The following is a 22,691-nucleotide window of genomic DNA, read 5'->3' as shown; positions in this document are numbered from 1 at the left end:
CCTCCTTTTATCACTGATCCCACGCTCCGCTCTCGCTCCTCCTTTTATCACTGATCCCACGCTCCGCGCTCTCGCTCCTCCTTTTATCGCTGATCCCACGCTCCGCGCTCTCGCTCCTCCTTTTATCGCTGATCCCACGCTCCGCGCTCTCGCTCCTCCTTTTATCACTGATCCCACGCTCCGCTCTCGCTCCTCCTTTTATCACTGATCCCACGCTCCGCTCTCTCTCCTTTTATCACTGATCCCACGCTCCGCTCTCGCTCCTCCTTTTATCACTGATCCCACGCTCCGCTCTCGCTCCTCCTTTTATCACTGATCCCACGCTCCGCGCTCTCGCTCCTCCTTTTATCGCTGATCCCACGCTCCGCGCTCTCGCTCCTCCTTTTATCGCTGATCCCACGCTCCGCGCTCTCGCTCCTCCTTTTATCACTGATCCCACGCTCCGCTCTCTCTCCTTTTATCACTGATCCCACGCTCCGCTCTCGCTCCTCCTTTTATCACTGATCCCACGCTCCGCTCTCGCTCCTCCTTTTATCACTGATCCCACGCTCCGCGCTCTCGCTCCTCCTTTTATCGCTGATCCCACGCTCCGCGCTCTCGCTCCTCCTTTTATCACTGATCCCACGCTCCGCGCTCTCGCTCCTCCTTTTATCACTGATCCCACGCTCCGCGCTCTCGCTCCTCCTTTTATCGCTGATCCCACGCTCCGCGCTCTCGCTCCTCCTTTTATCACTGATCCCACGCTCCGCTCTCGCTCCTCCTTTTATCACTGATCCCACGCTCCGTTCTCTCTCTCCTTTTATCACTGATCCCACGCTCCGCGCTCTCGCTCCTCCTTTTATCGCTGATCCCACGCTCCGCTCTCGCTCCTCCTTTTATCACTGATCCCACGCTCCGCGCTCTCGCTCCTCCTTTTATCGCTGATCCCACGCTCCGCTCTCGCTCCTCCTTTTATCACTGATCCCACGCTCCGTTCTCTCTCTCCTTTTATCGCTGATCCCACGCTCCGCTCTCGCTCCTCCTTTTATCGCTGATCCCACGCTCCGCTCTCGCTCCTCCTTTTATCACTGATCCCACGCTCCGCGCTCTCGCTCCTCCTTTTATCACTGATCCCACGCTCCGCTCTCGCTCCTCCTTTTATCACTGATCCCACGCTCCGTTCTCTCTCTCCTTTTATCACTGATCCCACGCTCCGCTCTCACTCCTCCTTTTATCACTGATCCCACGCTCCGCTCTCGCTCCTCTTATCACTGATCCCACACTCCGTTCTCTCTCTCCTTTTATCGCTGATCCCACGCTCCGCGCTCTCTCTCCTTTTATCGCTGATCCCACGCTCCGCGCTCTCTCTCCTTTTATCACTGATCCCACGCTCCGCTCTCTCTCCTTTTATCACTGATCCCACGCTCCGCTCTCTCTCCTTTTATCACTGATCCCACACTCCGTTCTCTCTCTCCTTTTATCACTGATCCCACACTCCGTTCTCTCTCTCCTTTTATTGCTGATCCCACGCTCCGCTCTCTCTCCTTTTATCGCTGATCCCACGCTCCGCGCTCTCTCTCCTTTTATCACTGATCCCACACTCCGTTCTCTCTCTCCTTTTATCACTGATCCCACACTCCGTTCTCTCTCTCCTTTTATCGCTGATCCCACGCTCCGCGCTCTCTCTCCTTTTATCGCTGATCCCACGCTCCGCGCTCTCTCTCCTTTTATCGCTGATCCCACGCTCCGCTCTCGCTCCTCCTTTTATCACTGATCCCACGCTCCGCTCTCGCTCCTCCTTTTATCGCTGATCCCACGCTCCGCGCTCTCGCTCCTCCTTTTATCGCTGATCCCACGCTCCGCTCTCGCTCCTCCTTTTATCGCTGATCCCACGCTCCGCTCTCGCTCCTCCTTTTATCACTGATCCCACGCTCCGCGCTCTCGCTTCTCCTTTTATCACTGATCCCACGCTCCGCTCTCGCTCCTCTTATCACTGATCCCACGCTCCGCGCTCTCGCTCCTCCTTTTATCGCTGATCCCACGCTCCGCGCTCTCGCTCCTCCTTTTATCGCTGATCCCACGCTCCGCTCTCTCTCCTTTTATCACTGATCCCACACTCCGCTCTCGCTCCTCCTTTTATCACTGATCCCACGCTCCGCGCTCTCGCTCCTCCTTTTATCGCTGATCCCACGCTCCGCTCTCGCTCCTCCTTTTATCGCTGATCCCACGCTCCGCTCTCGCTCCTCCTTTTATCGCTGATCCCACGCTCCGCGCTCTCGCTCCTCCTTTTATCGCTGATCCCACGCTCCGCTCTCGCTCCTCCTTTTATCACTGATCCCACGCTCCGCTCTCGCTCCTCCTTTTATCACTGATCCCACGCTCCGCTCTCGCTCCTCCTTTTATCACTGATCCCACGCTCCGCTCTCGCTCCTCCTTTTATCGCTGATCCCACGCTCCGCGCTCTCGCTCCTCCTTTTATCACTGATCCCACGCTCCGCTCTCGCTCCTCTTATCACTGATCCCACGCTCCGCGCTCTCGCTCCTCCTTTTATCACTGATCCCACGCTCCGCGCTCTCGCTCCTCCTTTTATCACTGATCCCACGCTCCGCTCTCGCTCCTCCTTTTATCGCTGATCCCACGCTCCGCTCTCTCTCCTTTTATCGCTGATCCCACGCTCCGCGCTCTCTCTCCTTTTATCGCTGATCCCACGCTCCGCTCTCGCTCCTCCTTTTATCGCTGATCCCACGCTCCGCTCTCTCTCCTTTTATCGCTGATCCCACGCTCCGCTCTCGCTCCTCCTTTTATCGCTGATCCCACGCTCCGCTCTCTCTCCTTTTATCACTGATCCCACGCTCCGCTCTCGCTCCTCCTTTTATCGCTGATCCCACGCTCCGCTCTCTCTCCTTTTATCGCTGATCCCACGCTCCGCGCTCTCTCTCCTTTTATCGCTGATCCCACGCTCCGCTCTCTCTCCTTTTATCGCTGATCCCACGCTCCGCTCTCTCTCCTTTTATAGCTGATCCCACGCTCCGCTCTCTCTCCTTTTATCGCTGATCCCACGCTCCGCGCTCTCTCTCCTTTTATCACTGATCCCACGCTCCGCTCTCTCTCCTTTTATCGCTGATCCCACGCTCCGCTCTCGCTCCTCCTTTTATCGCTGATCCCACGCTCCGCGCTCTCGCTCCTCCTTTTATCGCTGATCCCACGCTCCGCACTCTCGCTCCTCCTTTTATCGCTGATCCCACGCTCCGCGCTCTCGCTCCTCCTTTTATCGCTGATCCCACACTCCGCTCTCTCTCCTTTTATCGCTGATCCCACGCTCCGCGCTCTCGCTCCTCCTTTTATCGCTGATCCCACGCTCCGCTCTCACTCCTCCTTTTATCGCTGATCCCACGCTCCGCGCTCTCGCTCCTCCTTTTATCGCTGATCCCACGCTCCGCTCTCGCTCCTCCTTTTATCACTGATCCCACGCTCCGCTCTCGCTCCTCCTTTTATCACTGATCCCACGCTCCGCTCTCGCTCCTCCTTTTATCGCTGATCCCACGCTCCGCTCTCGCTCCTCCTTTTATCACTGATCCCACGCTCCGCTCTCGCTCCTCCTTTTATCACTGATCCCACACTCCGCTCTCGCTCCTCCTTTTATCGCTGATCCCACGCTCCGCGCTCTCGCTCCTCCTTTTATCGCTGATCCCACGCTCCGCGCTCTCGCTCCTCCTTTTATCGCTGATCCCACGCTCCGCGCTCTCGCTCCTCCTTTTATCGCTGATCCCACACTCCGCTCTCGCTCCTCCTTTTATCGCTGATCCCACGCTCCGCTCTCGCTCCTCCTTTTATCGCTGATCCCACGCTCCGCTCTCGCTCCTCCTTTTATCGCTGATCCCACACTCCGCTCTCGCTCCTCCTTTTATCACTGATCCCACGCTCTGCTCTCGCTCCTCCTTTTATCGCTGATCCCACGCTCCGCGCTCTCGCTCCTCCTTTTATCGCTGATCCCACACTCCGCTCTCGCTCCTCCTTTTATCACTGATCCCACGCTCCGCTCTCGCTCCTCCTTTTATCGCTGATCCCACGCTCCGCTCTCGCTCCTCCTTTTATCGCTGATCCCACGCTCCGCTCTCACTCCTCCTTTTATCGCTGATCCCACACTCCGTTCGCTGTCTCCTCTCTCGCTCCTTTTGTCACTCATCCCACGCTCTGCGCTCTCTCCTCTCTCACTCCTTTTATCGCTGATCCCGCGCTTTCGATCTCTCTCGCTCCTCCTTTTATCGCTGATCCTGCGTTCCACGCTCTCTCTCCTCTCTTGCTCCTTTTAGCACTGATCCTGTGCTCCACTCTCCCTCTCCTCTCTCGCTCCTCCTTTTATCTGGGTGAATGTTATTTTTAATTAGTGTGATACTTTCGCTGGTTTTAAGCCATATGGGAAATTATATTTGCTCTTGAAAATATGTAAATAGAAACTTAGGATATGTTTGAGAGTGATGTTATGACTGTTCATCTTTAGCATGTTAATGACTCCTTCCTCATGAGCTCAACCAGAGTGAAATGAGTTGTGTTTATATTGTAGATTTTCTGCAGATTTTAAAATGAATACTGTGTTAGCTGATGGTATTCTGTCTCTTTTGCACTTTGATCTTATGGCAGTGCTGGAACTTTTGATTGCTATCTAGTGACTCCTGGTAAAAAGTGCATGTGTTGATGTCTGATGATGATAGGATCAAGCTTAGTTGTGATGCCCCCTCCCTCAAATGATCGAAGAGCCTGCCAGAACCCACTATCTAGACTATAATGAAGAATGGCCATTTATGCAAGATACTGGAGGGCACCTGGCACCAGTGGAAATGTACCTGAGCAGTAGCTGATGCGATCAGAAGAGAGAAAAGGGAAACAATTGGCAAATAAAAGCTCTCCAGATAGTAGAGCATTGGGCTTCTATCATTTGACATTTAGTGAACAAACTGATCTGTTGGTTTTATTTTTAGTACAGAAGTGGACATGAGTTGAAATAGTCTAGCTAAGATTAAGGTTAGTGTTGACTGTAAGCCAAACATTTGTGTAATGATAAATGTTTTAAACGTTTTAAAATATTTAAAAGACACCCTGGTGAGCAAACTGAGGCTCCTACACAACTCTTGATCTCACTATTATTGAAAAGTGTAGTTCCTAAGGAAATTAAATCTGCACGAAGACAAAAGTCAGTGTTTTCTCACAAAAGTATAAAAATCAGTTTTATTTGATTTATCATTCATCATTTTTTGTGTTATGCAGCGAACAATAAAATGAGCTATAATACACAGTCATCTACCTTGTTATAGACATACAGTAATGGGTAATTTTCCCCCCCCCAAACAGATAACTTTCAAAAATGAGGTTGGCCAGTATGATTTAGAGGTTACCACATTTCAGTTGGCAGTACTGTTTGCCTGGAACCAAAGACCGAGAGAAAAGATTAGTTTTGAAAATCTAAAATTAGCAACTGAACTTCCAGATGCAGAACTTAGGAGGACATTATGGGTAAGTTTCTTTTCTTGACAATTATTTTCTCTTGCACCACTTTTTTTCCAAATTTCAATGCATCCTTTCACATCTGAGGAAGTAGGCAGGTGACCTGCTTGTAGACATTCGATACAGCAGCAACTTACATTTATATAGTACCTTTTAGCATAAAAAAATGTTCCAGGTACTTCACAAAGGCGCAAGGAAAACATGCACCCATCTAATGAAGAAAGTAGGATGGGTAACCAAAAGCTTGGTTAGAGAGGTGGGTTTAGAAGAAAGGTCTTGAAAGAGGTTAGGTTGGGAATTTCAAAGTGTGGGACCTGGGCGATTGAAGGTACACCCACCAAACATACAGGAAGGATGGGGAGATGCACAAGCGGGCATGGTCAGCGGAGCGGAGAGTTGGGGCTTTAGGGCTGGTGGAGGTTACAGATATGGTGTTGGGGGGGGTGGGGAACAGACGTGGCCATTATGGGATTTAAATACAAAGATGAGAATTTTAAATTGAAGGTGTGTGGGGGACTGGGAGCAATTTAATGTCAGTGAGAAGGGGGTGTTATGGGCGTACGAGACTTAGTGTGGTATAGGATACGGGCAGCAGAGTTTTGGATCAGCTAAAGCTTGTGGAGGATAGGAAGCTGGCCATGAGACCATTGCAGTAATTGAGTCTGGAGGAGATAAAGGCTTTAATAAAGGTTTTGGTGACACATGGGCTGAGGTGGGTGAGGGGAAGCCGATGATGTTATGGAGATTTAAGTAGGCTGTCTTTTTAATGGAAAAGATATGGGATCAGATGTTCGGCTTGGGGTCAGCCATGATTTATATACAAGATACTTGGGATAAAGAGAGTAAACCCAGAACAGTACTTTTAGATACACCGAGAGAGCAGGGCAGGAGGGTACAAATTCAGGGTTGTAAAAGGGCAAGTTTAGGGCAGACTCAGGAACTATTCTTTACACAGGTGTTGATCAACAAACATAATGGTTTGCCAAGAAGGGTGGTTGAGGCCGAGCAGGTTTTATACTATGTTTTAGTTTGCATTCCAGGAGACGAGTATTGATCTGGCTCCCAGCGTTTACACTACTAAATGAGGTCCTTTATCCCAATGACAAAATCGTACACCCATGGAAAAATGGGTCTACGGTTCTTGGATAAGAGAGGCAGGGTTATCTGTAAACTCAGGAAGCTAGCCTCGAGGACACTGGTTTCCTGGAATCTAAACTGTTTGAATTATCCTCCTTGCTAGCTGCACCTATGATTGTGTACAGGTCTTTCTATTTTACTGGCATTGTACTTTGTTCCTGAGATCACCTGCTCCAGCACATGCTGGTCGAGCATTTGAGATCAGTTTTTTAATCCCTCTTCAACCTACCTCTAGCATTCGACACAGTTGACTGTTCCATCTTTGCTTGGTTCCACTCATTCCTGTACCATTTTAAAAAAAACAGGAGATCTCCTTCTATCCTGGTCACCTTGAGGGTGTCCCAAAGCATGCGATCAGCATCCATATATATGCTGACGACATCAGTTCTACCTCCCTACCACCTACTTAGCCTACATGGCTAACACTGCTGCCTGCTTTAGTAGTTGTGGATGATCTAGAACTTCCTCTAAGTTATCAGCTAACCGTAGCCATCCTGTTTGGCTTTGCCAAAAACGAATCCCCCATTCCATCCTCTTCCCTGGTTGTTTGCTGAATATCCAGACTCCACAACTTCCTTAGAATCATAGATTCTTACAGCACAGAAGGAGGCCATTTGGCCTGTCATGCCTGTGCGGCCACTTTCAAAGTGCTGTCCAATTCAGTGCTACATCCCAGCTTTATCCCCATAACCCTGCAAATTAGTCCTCTTCAAGTACATGTCCAATTGCCTTTTGAAAGTTCCTATGGAATCTGCTTCCACCACCCTTTCAGGTTGTGCGTTCCAGATCTTAACAACCCTCTGTCTGAAAAAATGTCTCCTCATTTCCCTTCTAGTTCTTTTGCTAATTATTTTAAATCTATGACCTCTGGTTACCGACCCACTTGCCAGAGGAAACAGTTTCTCCCTATTTGCTCTATTAAAACCTCTCATTATTTTAAATACCTCTATTAGGTCTCCCCTTAACCACCTCTGCTGTAGAATCATAGGTTACAGCACCGAAGGAGGCCATTCGGCCCATCGAGTCCGCGCCGGCTCTATGCAAGAGCAATCCAGCTAGTCCCACTCCCCCACCCTATCCCTGCAGCCCTGCAAATTTTTTCCTTTCAATACTTATCCAATTCCATTTTTGAAGGCCATTATTGAATCTGCCTCCACCACCCCCTCGGGCAGTGCATTCCAGATCCTAACCACTCGCTGTGTTTAAAAAAAAAAGTTTTTCCTCATGTCACCTTTGGTTCTTTTGCCAATCACCTTAAATCTATGTCCTCTGGTCCTTAAACTGTTCCCATTGGCGGAAGGTTCCTCTCTATCTACTCTGTCTCGACCCTTCATGATTTTGAGCACCTCTATCAAATCTCCTCGCAACCGTCTCTGTTCCAAGAAGAACAACCCCAGCTTCTCCAGTCTATCCACGTAACTGAAGTCCCTCATCCCTGGAATCATTCTAGTAAATCCCTTCCTCACCTTCACAAGGCCTTCACATCTTTCCTAAAGTGCGGTGCCCAGAACTGGACACAATACTCCAGTTGTGGCCGAACCAGTGTTTTATAAAGGTTCATCATGACTTCCATACTTTTGTACTCTATGCCTCTATTTATAAAGCCCAGGATCCCATATGCTTTTTTAACTGCTTTTACAACCTGCCCTGCCACCTTCAACCATTTGTGCACACAAACCCCCGGATCGCTCTGTTTTCTGTACCCCTTTTAGAGTTGTGCCCTCTACTTTATATTGCCTCTCCTCGTTCTTCCTACCGAAATGTATCACTTTGCATTTTTCTGCATTAAATTTCATCTGCCACGTGTCCGCCCATGCCACCAGCCTGTCTATATCTCTTGAAGTCTGTCGCTATCCTCCTCATTGTTTACTACCCTTCCAAGTTTTGTGTCATCTGTAAATTTTGAAATTGTGCCCTGTACACCCAAGTCCAAGTCATTAATATATATCAAGAAAAGCAGTGGTCCCAGCACCGACCCCTGGGGATACCACTGTACACCTCCCTCCAGTCCGAAAAACAACCGTTCACCACTTCTCTCTGTTTCCTGTCACTTAGCCAATTCTGTATCTATGTTGCTACTGCCCCCTTTATTCCATGGGCCGCAATCTTGATGATAAGCCTATTATGCGGCACTTTATCAAACGCCTTTTGAAAGTCCATATACACCACATCAACTGCATTGCCCTCATCTAGCCTTTCTGTTACCTCATCTAAGGAGAACAATCCCAGCTTCTCCTATCTCTCAAACACAACTGAAGCCCCTCATTCCTGGTATCATTCTGGTAAACCTCCTCTGTACACTCTCCAAGGCTTTGACATCCTTCCTAAAATATGGTGCCTTCCAAAAATCCTCCAGCTGAGGCCTAATCAGTGATTTATAAAGGTTTAGCATAACTTCCTTGTTTTTGTATTCAGTGTCCCTACTTACAAAGCCAAGTATCCCATATGCTTTCTTAACCGCCTTATCAACTTGCCCTGCCACCTCCAAAGATTTGTGAATTTGCAACCCCCCCAGGTCCCTCTGCTCTTGCACTCCCTCAAAATAGTATCATTTAGATTATACTGGCTCTCCATGTTGTTCCTCCCAAAGTGCATCACTTCACACTTATCCACATTAAATTGCATCTGCCATGAGTCTGCCCATTTCACCAGTCTGTCTGTGTCCTCCTGAAGTCTGCTATTATCCTCCTCACTATTTACTACTTTGCCAAGTTTTGTATCATCTGCAAACTTCGAAATTGTACTTCCTATACCCAAGTCCAGGTCATTCATATACCAAGTAAAGCAAAGGTCCCAATACCGATCCCTGGGGGACCCCACTGCATACTTCTCTCCAGTCAGAAAAACATCCGTTCACCACAACTCTCTGCTTACTATCCCTTAGCCAATTACGTAGCCAAGTTACCACCTTTTAATCCTATGTGCTTCTATTTTCCAAATAAGTCTGTTATGTGGTACTTTATCAAATGCCTTTTGAAAGTCTATACATACAACTTGCTGGCCTCCTGAACTTGGATAAACTCCAACTCATGCAAAACTCTGCCACTTGCATCTTATCCAGTAATAAATCTTGCTCTCCAATTAGCCCTGTTTTCACTAATATCCATTGGCTCCCCAACCACAACACATTGAATTCAAAGGGTAAACTAAAAAGGAAAAACTGCAAATGCTGGAAAAGCAAAGCAGAATGGTTAGCATTTGTAAAGAGAAAAGATAGGCTTTGATGAGGGATATACACCCAAAGTGTTATAACCTGCCTTCTCTCTTCACAGATGCTTTCTGAATTGCTGTTTATTTCCAGCATTCTCAGTTTTTATTTCACACTGAATTCAAAGTCCTCATTTACAAATCCCTCCACAGCCTTGCCCATCCTGCCTCTGCACTTCCCCCAGCTCTGTTTCAGTGAGCTCTTCTGACTGGTGACCCATGTATTATTTCCTCTATTTGCTCCACATTCGATGGTAGTGCCTTTAAACATCTTGGTTTACACTCTGGAACTAGCTGCTTAAAACTCTCCCCACCTTTAAAAGCCTCTCAAAAGCACATCTGTTTGACCATGCCTTTGTTCTCTAATTCTATTACTGCTCTATCTGTCTTCACCTCTCTGGAAACGCCTTGAGACGTTTAATACATTAAAGGTGCTAAATAAATGCAAGGTTTTTTTGTCTTCCTGTCCAATAAATGTAATATGACATTGGCACAATGAATCTTACTAGTTCTGTTTTTGTCTCAACAGTCTCTTGTAGCTTTTCCAAAATTGAAACGTCAGGTTTTACTCCATGAACCTCAGGTCAGCTCACCCAAAGACTTCACAGAAGGCACTCTTTTCTCAGTAAACCAGGACTTCTCTTTAATGCAAGTATTAAAATTAGTGTTTTCAAATCATGTTTATTTTTAGATATTAGAGGTGTAATTTCTTCTAATCTAAATGAATTTTTCAATCAGCTGAATTTTTTTTCATTGTATACTGCCATCTTGTTTTGCTTTTGCTCTCTTGCAGCTTTTTTAAATGGGCTTAACAGAGTGGTATTCAAAATAGCAGAAGATTTTTTGTTGCATTCAGAGAAGCATAAATTTTCTTAAACTTTTGGAACCTGACAGATTTATTTCTGCAGAAGCCAATGCATAGTGCAGGCGGTAGAGTCCTCTAAGGCAAATGGGCGTCAGTCCAACTTTCTGAATATGTTACTAGAATGTGGTTACTTGCAAACTAGCTTTTAGCGATCCAGCTAGGTGGAACATTTTGCAGTTTGTCCTTTTAACTTGGGAGAGAGCTAGAGGAAAAAGAAATGAAAGAATAGCTTAAGCAGATTGGTTGGGAGACACTTATTCAACATTATTTCAGTACAGAAATGGAACACCTTTAAAGGCATAATGCTGATGCAGGATAAATACATACCTAGCGATAGCAAGCGCCGCCGTAATTCATTAGCAAATCAATCCGAAGTGGAATAAGTCAAAAAGCTGACTCTACAAATCCTGTAGGAAAAAAGGTGAAGTGGTTCACTGAAACAAATATGGAAACATGCAGAACTATGTTAAAACGGTGTCAAGGAGATAAAGACCATCCTGGAAAACAGCATAGCTGCAGATGCAAAATATAACAGTAAGAAATTATTTCAGTACTGTAAGCGTAAGAGCGCTGTCAGAAGAGGTAAGAGCGCTAAAAGATATTAATAGTACTGAAACTGAGGATGTGCATAAGGTAGCTACTATAATAAATGATTACTTCTTCCAAGTATTCATTATGGAAGATGTAAGCAACTTCCCTCTACCTGCTTTTCCCCCAAAGAAAGTGATAATCCAAGCAGAATTAATGACTGATATAAATGACATGGAAGTCCTAGACAGCATAAAAAGGCTTAAAGCAAAAAATCCTCAGCGTGAATGATATTTATCCCCAAGAACAAAGAGACAAGAGGTGAGAATTGTGAGATATTGAAAATCCCAGTAAATTAGAAACAGGACCATTTTCAGAAGAAAATGACAAAGGCAACTACATTGGTCTTAAATCAATAGCATAAAATAATGGTATCAATTTAACAGGATTAACCTAATAAACAGCAGACGACATTGATTCAGAGAAGATCATATCTGACCAACCTTCAACTTTACTGAGGAAATGACACTCCAAACTGGAAAGCCCTAAAACATGTACTTTGACTGCCAAAAAGCATTTGACAAAATTTTGCACAAAAGGCTACTTAAGTTCAAAACGGTGGGAATTTTTAAAATTTTGGAATGGATAAGAAATTGGTTAAAGGATAGGAAGCAGTGAGTACTTGTTAACGGAATTATGTTGGGATCGAGGGAAATGCTGAGTGGAGTGCTCCTAGGACTGGTGCTAGAATTCCTAGTGTTTCTAATTTACATTAACAACTTGGATTCAGAAACGCAATACGAACCAGTCAAATTCAAAGGTGATACCAACTTTTTTTGGACGGGGAGGAGGGAGAGAAACAGTTGAATCTGTGGCGACGGCTCAGGATATTTCATCTGTTGTTCCACACACATATATACTGTATGTAATGGTATCAAAGCATCTAAGGGTGAAGTTGCAAAGGGAATCAAAAGATTTTGCTCAACCTGCCCAATCGCTGCAGAGCAACAATCAATAGCAAATAGAATGTTGGACTATGTAGCTGAAACAGTGGAGTACAAGTCAAAGGAAGTCATCATGAAACTATACAGTGCTCTGGTCAGACTATGCCTTGAGCACTGTGCCCAGTTCCAGTCACCAAGACACAAGGGAGACATTAAAGCTCAACGGTGATGCAGAGAAAATTTCAGACTTGACTCACTAGTGTCAGGGAACTGTGAGGAGAGACTGGTAAAATTTAGGGTTATCAGCCTTGAAAGGATGTGACTCCGGGACAACTTATAGAGGTATGTAAGACTGTAGACAGTATAGGAAGGCACATCTGGAACACTACTTCAAACTGAAAAGTGACAGTTAGACAAGGTGGAACAGGTTCAATCTAGTGAAAGGGAAATTTTGGACTGATATTGGGAAGTTCCTCATATAAAGATGAATCATTATGTGGAATGGTTACCTCCTTTCAGTGTTTTGTGGGTTGACTGTCACCAGAGCTTTGAGTTGCCCTATTCTGGTGTGGTGGAGCATGCTTCAGAATCTTGGTGTATGACCTACGTGACAACTTGTTGCTAGCAGATGGCCAGGAATGAGCATCAGTTTTCAAAGAAGTTCTCCTGGTTCAGCCTCGGGGCGTGTTTGATTTTCTTCGACATGCCATACTGTCTAAATTGACATCAACCAGGTTGGGGGTCTTCCTGCCACAGTGAGCTGCAGTTAAGAGGAAGCTGAAGAGTTTGCCATCGTTGGCCCAGGAGGTAGTAAGCCATATATGTGAATCACTTTTTAAAAGGTGAAAATGTTATGTGTTCATTACTGTGTAAAAATGCTACTATTTGGGAAAGGATTAATTCAAGTATCTTCATTAGACACCACTGATTTTTTTTTTAAAAACTGTTACGTAAGAAATGTCAGAAGCCCTCTTTCCCCCGTTCCTTCCCTCAGAAAAACATAAGAACTCTATTTCAATAGCATGCAATCCTGTCTTCCAGCAAGAACAGCAAAGTTCAGAAGAGGGGAAAGATTAATTTAATTGGAAGGTTACAGCTAACCACTGAAAGAATGAGAGAAGAAGAAAATGAAGGAATAGTCCAGCTGAGAATATTACGCACGCAGGTATACTTTAATGAGTATAAACTGTAACTCTTTTAAACTCTAACATTTGTTGTGATCAACTTAATTAATAGTTAAAATTTGTATGTTGAAATGTAAGGGGTAATTTCCTGCCTTGACACTCCTGGCAGGGAGCCTTGCCCACTGACGGTGCACACGTTGTGCATTATATTCTGACCATTTAAAATTGCATGCAACACAAACGGGGGGGCAAAGCTTACCATTGATTGTGAAGTCAGAGAATTACTTCTTTATTCTATACAAACTACACACAAGGTTTTCTTTAATGTTCTCAGAGAAAAGAAAACTTATATTTAGCGTTTAATGTTTCTTAAATATCCCGAAGTGTTTAACATAGAATGAATTACATTGTGCAGTTACTGCTGCTGTTGAGTAAGCACAGCAGTTGTTTGAGAACAGCAAGGTTTCACAAACAGTGAAATGAATGGACAGTTTTTGTGGTATTAGTTTAGGGAGGAATATTAGTCAGGTCACTGGGAGAACTCTACTTTTCTTTGAATAATGCCATAGGATCTTTGAAGTCAACTGGAACAGGCAGATGGAGCATTGGTTTAATGTTTCAGTCAAAGGATGCTATATCTGACAATGCAACACTCCTTCAGTACTGACTGGAGTGTCAGCCTAGATTAGTCTTTGAAAGGGACTTGAATTCACAATCTCTGACTTGGAGGCAAGTGCTACTATCTGAGCCTATTCAATGTTGCTGGGCCAATGTAGAGAGTCTGATAACTCCCTACCTTAAGGGCACAGTGTGTTGAATTGCAATTTTTAGTGCTGGCTAGACTTTAGGGAATGAGTAGCTTCAGAGCTTGTGCTAATTGAGGAAAATTGCATTATAAAGGTAGCCAAAAATTGGTCAGCAACTTTTGGGGAAATGCAAGCTTCAATATTTGATCACTGACCAATTCATTGGAGTTTTCCTCCTCATTTGGTAACAAATTAGCTATAGATTGTGATTTAATGATGAGGTTCCTTATCTTGTGATCTTCATCATTGACAGATTCTGAAAAGTACTTGTGCAACTGGTCCCTTCGCCCAATCAAATGTTGAACAATCATAAACTCGACTGTTTCAGCTGATGGGAAATATACCATCTTGCACAAAGTCTGAGTCTCAAAGGAGCACAAAAGCCCCTATTCCATTTGTGAAGACCACAAGGGAAGCTTGCAAATGAATGCCTCAGTTAGTCTTCAGCAGTGAAAACACTGATGTCCTGTTCCTGAAGTGGTATATTGAATGAATTCAGATGTTCAAATATGTCAGTCATAAATGCTATCAAGATAAGTCAGTTAGGATATTCAAAATGTTGAACAAGAGGGGAGTTTCTATCTCCCAAGAAAGATACAGATGTTCTCACGCCATTCAGAGATGAGTCAGGAGTTTTCCTCCTGATGTTCAATAAACTTCAGTGTGCAGAACCCACTACTGCTGGCTCATTTTCTCTTCACAACACAGTAAAAAGTTTTGAATTAATTGTGCTGTGATATTAAGTTTGGATTGCACTGTTGAGGACATTCCCGTGCTCTTCTGGCTTAATTTTGTTTGAGATAGCATGAGCATGATGCTTCTCAGTGGATTGTGCAGTGAGATCAGACTGCTGCAGGGTCTGAACATTTGTCACAGGGCCATTATCTTCCTGTCATAGAATGGGCTACATCACTACAAATTCTAACCTAACCACCCTAACTGCTTATTTTGAACAAAATTATCCAGTGGAAAATAATTTCTGACCAATTGCACAAATACGGAGATGATGATAGAGGAACTTTCATGTATGCCTGCAGGATACTGAGTGTCCACAGGCAGTGGTGCAGTATTAGAGCTATTAGATGACTCATCAATTTTAAATGGACAATCCGTAACATACTCAGTAACCTGATGTTTTATATCAGCAGCCATATCCTAAATAGAGCCGGGGACTATCATTGGAAGGTGGCATCAAATTTAACAGCTTTGCTTCATTGTTCCCCCAACAATACAGTGCACACGCCCTTTGCAGCAGGATGAATTGGTGCCCTTCCACTGTTGGGCTTGGTGGCTTTGGCAGTGCATAACAGAACATGATGGGATTCCTCTAACACTTTTCCCTTAACAGTACTCTGTGTATCAACCATAGTTTTTTTTTGTCCCTTCCACTCAGTTAGCTTACTCTGAAAAAAATCCAAAGGACTTTAACAACAGTAGTTGAATGCTTGATTTCCAGGTGCCAGGAAATGCTTGCATAGTCAGAGGTTGTTGTTTGCTAGCACTTCAGCATATAGAACATGAGGTTGCATATCATCACTGGGTCCAATCCAAGTGAATCCAAATTCCAGGTAGCTGGCATCATATTTCCTGTTGACCTTCGCTAATGGTCCAGCCACTTTGTCAGCACTGTGTTGTCCCTCTCACCACAAGAGGATCTATTGCTATATGTCAAACAGCACTAAAACTCAGTTTTACTGCATTGCAAATGTGGCAAGCTTCACTGACATTACACATACAAAATGTTGCTAATGGAAAGCAATGTGTCACTTGTCATTATCAATTTTTGTGCAAAATGGTGCCTACTGAAAACACTGCATTTTGCCAAAGCCTTTAATCAGTGCGTCAAGTGTTGCATAGTGGCACTTCCACACTAATTTTACTGCACGTTTGACGTAAGACTAGATTGTGCACAACTCTCTTCCTTGTTTACCTGGGAACCTGCATGGTATCCAGGGAGGTTCTCCTCACAGTTTGAGAACACGGTATAGTTGCAAGACTTCAGCATTTTTTATGGGGACTCACAAAGGTTGTACAAAATTTTGTGGTCAAAAATCCCATCATTTGCGGTAAAGCAGTTAGAAAAACATGAAACATTCAAATTGGGAAATAGCTGGACATTGTTTCTGGGACAGTTTTTTATTTTTGTCCTAATGACTGCACGTCAAAGTAATTCACTATCTGTGAATGCTTGAGATGCTATATAAGTACAGGTTTGTTCTTTATCAGTCTGATGCTGATTTGATGTTGATACAGTAGCTACTACATGTTAATGTTATGTGCAGTATATTCTGAGTACCGTTAACTATTTCATTTTCTTCAGGTTTGTGACTGAAAGAGTTTTTAAAAGGAGTATTAGGTTTTATAGGTAGTCCGGAAGAAAATTATATAGTATATGAAGAATTTTGTACTAAATATTAATGTTTAATTGCTTTAAAAAAACTTCTTCAATTTAAAAGCTAGGAAAGTTTGTTCATTTTCATTTTTAAGAACAGAGAAAATACCAGAAGCTATTATACAAATTGATCTACTGTTTGAAATTTTGATTCCTTTTTATTTTAATTTCCAGGAAGCGATCATACAAATCATGAAGATGCGGAAAAAAATCACAAATGCTCAGCTCCAGACAGAACTTGTAGAAATACTGAAAAATATGTTTTTGCCACAGAAAAAAATGATCAAAGAACAAATTGAATGGCTGATAGAGCACAAATATATTAGAAGGGATGAGTCGGACATAAACACTTTCATTTATATGGCATAAGTGACTGTGTAAGAGAACAGTGCCAGAAATTGGAATGAGTCCTACTTTGTCTTTGCAGACTTTGAAAGAGGTAGCTGAAGAGTGACTACAGTTCAAAGATTTATTCAGTTGCATTATTATTAAGTCCCTGCCTTACCGTTCCACAGATGAACAATATTTACCAGTTTCATCCACTTAGCATTTACCTGCCTTTGTGAAGTTCACTTTTGACAGCATGCTGTTTTGTGGGAGTACTGAATTCATCGGAGCCTGCTGAGCTTCTTGGTAACCTTGGCCCTCTTTTCACTTGTTCTGTACTAGAGTTAAATATAGTTTTTTTTTTCCAGACACACTTAAACCAGGACTTTAAATTTTCATGCACTAGGGAAAATACTTGAGACATTTTCTATTAAAAAGAAAAATAGTGTTAGGGGCAGCAGTTTCAAGTTTCTGAATATAGCAGGTGCTGTCATTAAATACAGACTGACCTGATATGATTTTTTTAACTTGTTGCACACTTGAAATGTTTAATATTACTCTGGCTATAGTGGTTCAGTATTGAGCTTAGCTGTTGTGGTAATGTTAGAAGAAGGAGTTGTCCGTATCCTAGTAATTCTAGAGCTATTTTAATTAGCTGGTTGCAACCTGAATTCAAAGGTTGCCTGTCATTCAAGCCTGTCACAGTTGGGATGAATTTTTCACTTTTGATTTTTTTTTTTTTTGCCATCACAAAGGAGCATCTTGAGTCAGTGGAGGTTCCAACAAGTTTGGTGCAGAGGAGAAGGAAGGATATAAAAACTAGAATCGGAAGTTTCCCTAAAGGGTAAAGGAACCATCCAGTATAGCACCAAGCCATACAGATCACGAGGTACCAGGTTTGATTCAGTCTGTGCTGAGTTAGGTTTTCTCAACAAGGGCACCAGTTGCTACAATAGGCTTGGGATCCTGCATTGTTCTGAGATGGCTGAGAACCTAGGCCCAGTTTACCATTTGTCAAAATTACATTTTTTCAGTGTAAGTGGTAAAATATAGTTTTAAAATATTGCTTTATAGTTTCCTGGGCTAGGGAGAGAGAAAATGAGCCAAGGTTTCTGTTCCTGACTGCTATCCAGTAATTCCAGCTGGAAAGTGTACAATGGGTGAGGACAGGATCAGGCTCAGTTGCAACGCCCTCTACAAATAGCCTGATACAATTTAGGCTCACACGTGAAGATAGCAATTTGGGTGAAGAGCAGTGGTGCTGCCAGCTCCTGTGGAACTGTATCCCATCAAGAATTGATGCCTTCAGGAGAGGAAAGAGAAAGTTTGGGGATGAGAAACCTTGTTACATCCAATCCTACTGACTGGTAATGTTAGTGGAGATGTCTGCAGGCTGCCCTTCCCCCACCTTCCTAGCTGGAGGTCAATCCTAGATGAAAAGTTTCTGAGGAAAGTGGGGGAGAAGAGGAGAAATAGCAACAGACTAAATGCTTATTTGCTTTTGTGACTGGTGGCTATTTACACATCCGAAAAATGCAACATAAAACTGTCACTGGGATTTAATGTGGTTTTGAGGCAGCTGAAACCCTAAGCCCCGTTTACTACTTGCAGTACTTGAACCAGCTTATAAAATTGGATCACCTTTTGCAAACTTTGGTCGTCTCTAACAAAACAAACATATTTTGGCAACCATCCTTACATGTGTGCATACAGTGCTCTTAACTGTTTTTCTTTTTAAATCTTCAGTGCCCCACAAACACTTGTGGACACCCTCTCTGACAATGCTGAAAATGTCTATTACCTAACTTTTCTTTATGTGGCTTCAGTTATATTGATATATTGTAATTTTATTCAATTAGACAGCAATTTCAATTATTGTTGTAGAGACCTCCGTTGGAATCCCATGTGCTGACTGCATTTCCACCTGAACTTTCTCTTTACCAGTCTTTGTACTGTGGGAAGAGGGAAAATGGACAGTTGTGTGAGGGCCTCCGTGGGGGGTTGACTGAGGAGTGACATTGGCTATATCTGTGGCATAGCTTATTTTCCGGACTGTCCAGCACTCCTAAACTGAGGCTAGTGCTGATGTCACAAGTTTGGTTCGGGGAGGGAGAGAGAGACTGTGCAGCTTTGTCAAAAGTTTTATCTAGTTAACATGGTAATGTGTGCTTGGAATTCACGGTACTGTATATTCTGGGAATTGGGAAAATTGTCAAACTCTTTAAGAGTGAAGATGATTAAATACATTATTAAATATTAGGCTGTTCACATTTTAAATCCCATTCCTTTAATTACTTTTTTTCATATGTGCTGCAAATTCAAAGAAAAGGTGACCGTGGTTGGCAGTGACTTTGGACTCTGAATCTGTGCTCTTTGAACATTTTTTGCCAGTCAGCCAGTAGGGATGTAAGTCCACAATGTCATATTTTGATTCACAGATAATTGATGAATTGTATGACTTGGCAAAAATCTTTTTTTTAGAAATACAATTTTACATTAAGTACTAGTTGACTGTCCTCCAGTGTCTTGGTGAAATTATCCAATTAGTAGCTGGGACATAAAGGCAATGAAGGTCCAAGATTCAATCCCTGGATTATGACGAGTTTGATGATCTCAGCCAGGACAGCAGTAGGCCTCAGCTTCCCTACATTGAGGGGAAAATCAACCTGGATTCCTGCTCCTGATTGCTACCTGGTGACTCCTGCTGGAAGTGTGCATTAGTTAGATATCAGGTGATGACTGGATTGGGCTCAGCATGGTGCCAACTACAGTTGAACAGCCTGTCACATTCATAGTCAAAATTCAAACATGAATAATGGGCACTTGGGCGAGGCACCAGAAGGCAACTAACACCCATGGAACTATACCGCAGCAAGGAGTCAATAACTTGGGGAGGGGAGAAAATTGGGTGAAAATAAATATTAGTTGACTCTTTAAAATTACTGCAGTTTGTGCAGGGCACTGATGATTGTACAAGTGGCATGTATGCATAAAAGGGGATTTTGGTGCATAATTTCCATTTCCTTCCTGCAAAACTTACATCATTTATTTATGGGGTGGTAAAATTTGAGTACCTTACTTTCAGGTTGGGGTTTTCATTAAGAAGTACCTAGGCATTCTCCCCTTTAAAAGGGAGTATTATTACATATAAAATGCATTCTATGTAGATGCAGTAATTGACTATGGGGATCGTGAATTCTCAGTCTGGAACATGTCCAATCCCTTGAGTGCACTGAGGTGAGCAACTGCATGACTCAAAAATATGCATAGCTGGAGTGAGGAAGAACAGGGGAAAAAGGGATGCACACCATTTTTGCTGGTTCCAGTATTTGGTAATGTTGTTAGATGAGAACTTGAAAAACACCTTTAAGTACCAATTCAGTTCTACAATGCCAACCAAATACCAAATGCAGAGAAATCAATGTCTAGTTCTGGATCTAATCACAATGATCTGGGAGGAGGTCCTGAATAAATATTTTAATAAAAAGGAAAATTAATCTTGATTATGTGACCAGATTATTGTGATTTAATACAGAGTAAGTTAATATAAACAAAAACAAATTGCATGTTCTATGAAAACCCCAGAAACAGCATGCACCATGTATCTGCACATAGAGTTTCACTTCATTAAATAAAGATGTGTATATGGATCTTGTTGCAACACTGCCTGGTAGAGAAAATATGGGAATATTAGAATTATTACTTTTATTCAAATGGAGTAAGAATCATCTTTTTATATGGAATTAGTCAACAATTTAGAATTGTGTGACTTAATAGAAATTGTTTTATCGAAATCTGCAATTTAATGGTAACAGATATTAAAATTACGTTTTGAAGTCTTCCATTTCTCTGTGTCCACAGAATCTTTAATTTTAGTGTTTTTTTTTAAAAAGAGACCTTAGCCTGTTCTTTTGCTCCCTGCGGCATCAGTGATTGAGTGTAATTTGACAACTTTTTTTTCCCCATAAAAATAAAATCCAAGAAAAAGACAACTGATTGTAACTTGTACAACTTAAAATTGAGAAATAGTATACAAGTTATTAAATAACTAGTTAAAATATTTCACATATCCTCAGTGTTTGGATCTACTCATTTGTACTACCCTAGAGACCACCTTTTTAAAAGTAGAAAAAACTGCAATGAAAACTTATTACTGAATTTTTTCATTATGTTGAGAATAAGATTTCTTTACTCATTTGTGCAAATTTATTGTACACAAAATACTGAAGAAACTTGGACTTGCACAGATGAATTTTCATGTGGAGCTGTGTGTTGAGGTCACCAATAAATTGTGTACATTTGTTACCCTAGTTATACATAAGCTGTTGCATATTTTACATATCATTGTAAGATGTTGAAGACTTAGAAGCCTTCCTGTAATATACACTAAGTAAAGCCTGGAGTGTTGCGCAAAGTTGAATTGATAGGTTTTACTTTATCTACAATTAATATTTACAAGTTGAATGTGTGCCACTACATACCAAGGTTATGATGCTGTACAATTTTTGAATGGTAGCAGTTTCTACATAGCAGCCTGATCAAACTATTTTGATGTACTACATTATTTTTTGAATTTTTATTTTTTAAGTTGCATAATTTATTTTCCAGCAAAATAAAAGTGCAATATAAAACCTCCATGTGCGTTTATATAATCAGTTATGTAATTTTAAGACATTATAGCACAGTTGCAAATTTTAAAAAAATTTCCAAACTCAGCTTGATACCGTATCCTTAAAAAAAATTCTCATTTGCTATTATCATACTTGTTCAAGGGGTGATCTTCAGTATTGACTTTACCTCGTCTTCACTAAACTTCCACCACTTGTGTATATGATGTAATGTGGACATCAGACTTTCAAGGAGTGATCATCTTAAAAATTTGTCGTGAATATTCTAACTAGAAGGACTTGTGAAAGAGAATGTTATTTGGATAAGATACGAGAAGCTGGCAGCCTGTGCATATATTGTTTCATATTCATGTAAATTTTAAATTAAGTACTGTATTAAATTGTCTACATCTGAAAGACCAAGTAGTACAAATAAACAAATAATACTGTACATTATAATAGCAACACCTTCAGAAAGAAACCAGTAGTTCTTGGTAATGCTGATGACCAAACTGAAGCAATTTTATAAAGAAATTTATGGAACCACAGAAGACCACTTGGTCCATTTAGCCTGCTCCTTCCAAAGAGCATGTCTAATCTCCTGTAATTTGGCAAAGGGCTACATTTTTGCAGGAGGCAGTTCAGCATCAATTTTGCACCTAAATGTGCATGGGACAAACTTTCTTATTGACTTCATTTTTATGGCACAGGCAGGCATGAAATCCACGAATAGAAAGCTCATGAAAATAAGCTGTAATTTTGAAATGGTCAGAAGTAATGTCTCAGGGTAATTCCAGCAAGATGTGTTTTTGACTTGGTTCTTTTTGGTGCTGCTCATACTTTGGTTCGAAATTACACAGTTATAAATTTGATGGCTTATGTATTACATGTTCAGATTGGTGATTGCCAAATGTGCCACAGACATTTAGGGAAAGATGCACTATAGTATGGGAATGCCCCTGTTTGCTGCAAGTATTAAGCAATGTGCTAGCCTGTGCACCATAGAGGCATTTGGTAATAGAGTCCAATCACATATCAGCCAGGATGCTGGCTTCCAGGACCACTTTCTACAAGGGTCATAAGTTGGGCCACCCTGTGTGTAACCGTGTGCCACTGCCAACATTCCTCAGAGAGAGGTGAGGTGAGAGCCACTGCCCTTGACATCAAGGCAGTGTTTGACCAAGTCTGGCACCAAGGTTCCCTAGTAAAACCGAAGTCAATGGGGATTGTTGTAAAACTCTCTAGTGGCTGGAGTCCTGGCACAAAGAAAGA

General features: G+C 42.8%; 1 protein-coding gene across 1 annotated transcript in view; it reads left to right on the top strand.

Annotated features, from left to right (window-relative positions):
* LOC137322907 (cullin-5) overlaps positions 1–21,447 on the top strand; it is an 82,979-nt gene extending 61,532 nt beyond the window's left edge. The window contains exons 16-19 of the mRNA XM_067986128.1: positions 5,330–5,491; positions 10,356–10,474; positions 13,205–13,328; positions 16,660–21,447. Of these exons, the coding sequence (XP_067842229.1) occupies positions 5,330–5,491; positions 10,356–10,474; positions 13,205–13,328; positions 16,660–16,854 (600 nt within the window). The 3' untranslated portion in view covers positions 16,855–21,447. The remainder of the gene's footprint in view (positions 1–5,329; positions 5,492–10,355; positions 10,475–13,204; positions 13,329–16,659) is intronic.
* Positions 21,448–22,691: the final 1,244 nt, after the last annotated feature.

This window comes from Heptranchias perlo, chromosome 6 (genome assembly GCF_035084215.1).
Source record: "Heptranchias perlo isolate sHepPer1 chromosome 6, sHepPer1.hap1, whole genome shotgun sequence".
NCBI classification, from domain to species: Eukaryota; Metazoa; Chordata; class Chondrichthyes; order Hexanchiformes; family Hexanchidae; genus Heptranchias; species Heptranchias perlo.
This window is presented reverse-complemented; position numbering and strand designations above follow the sequence as displayed.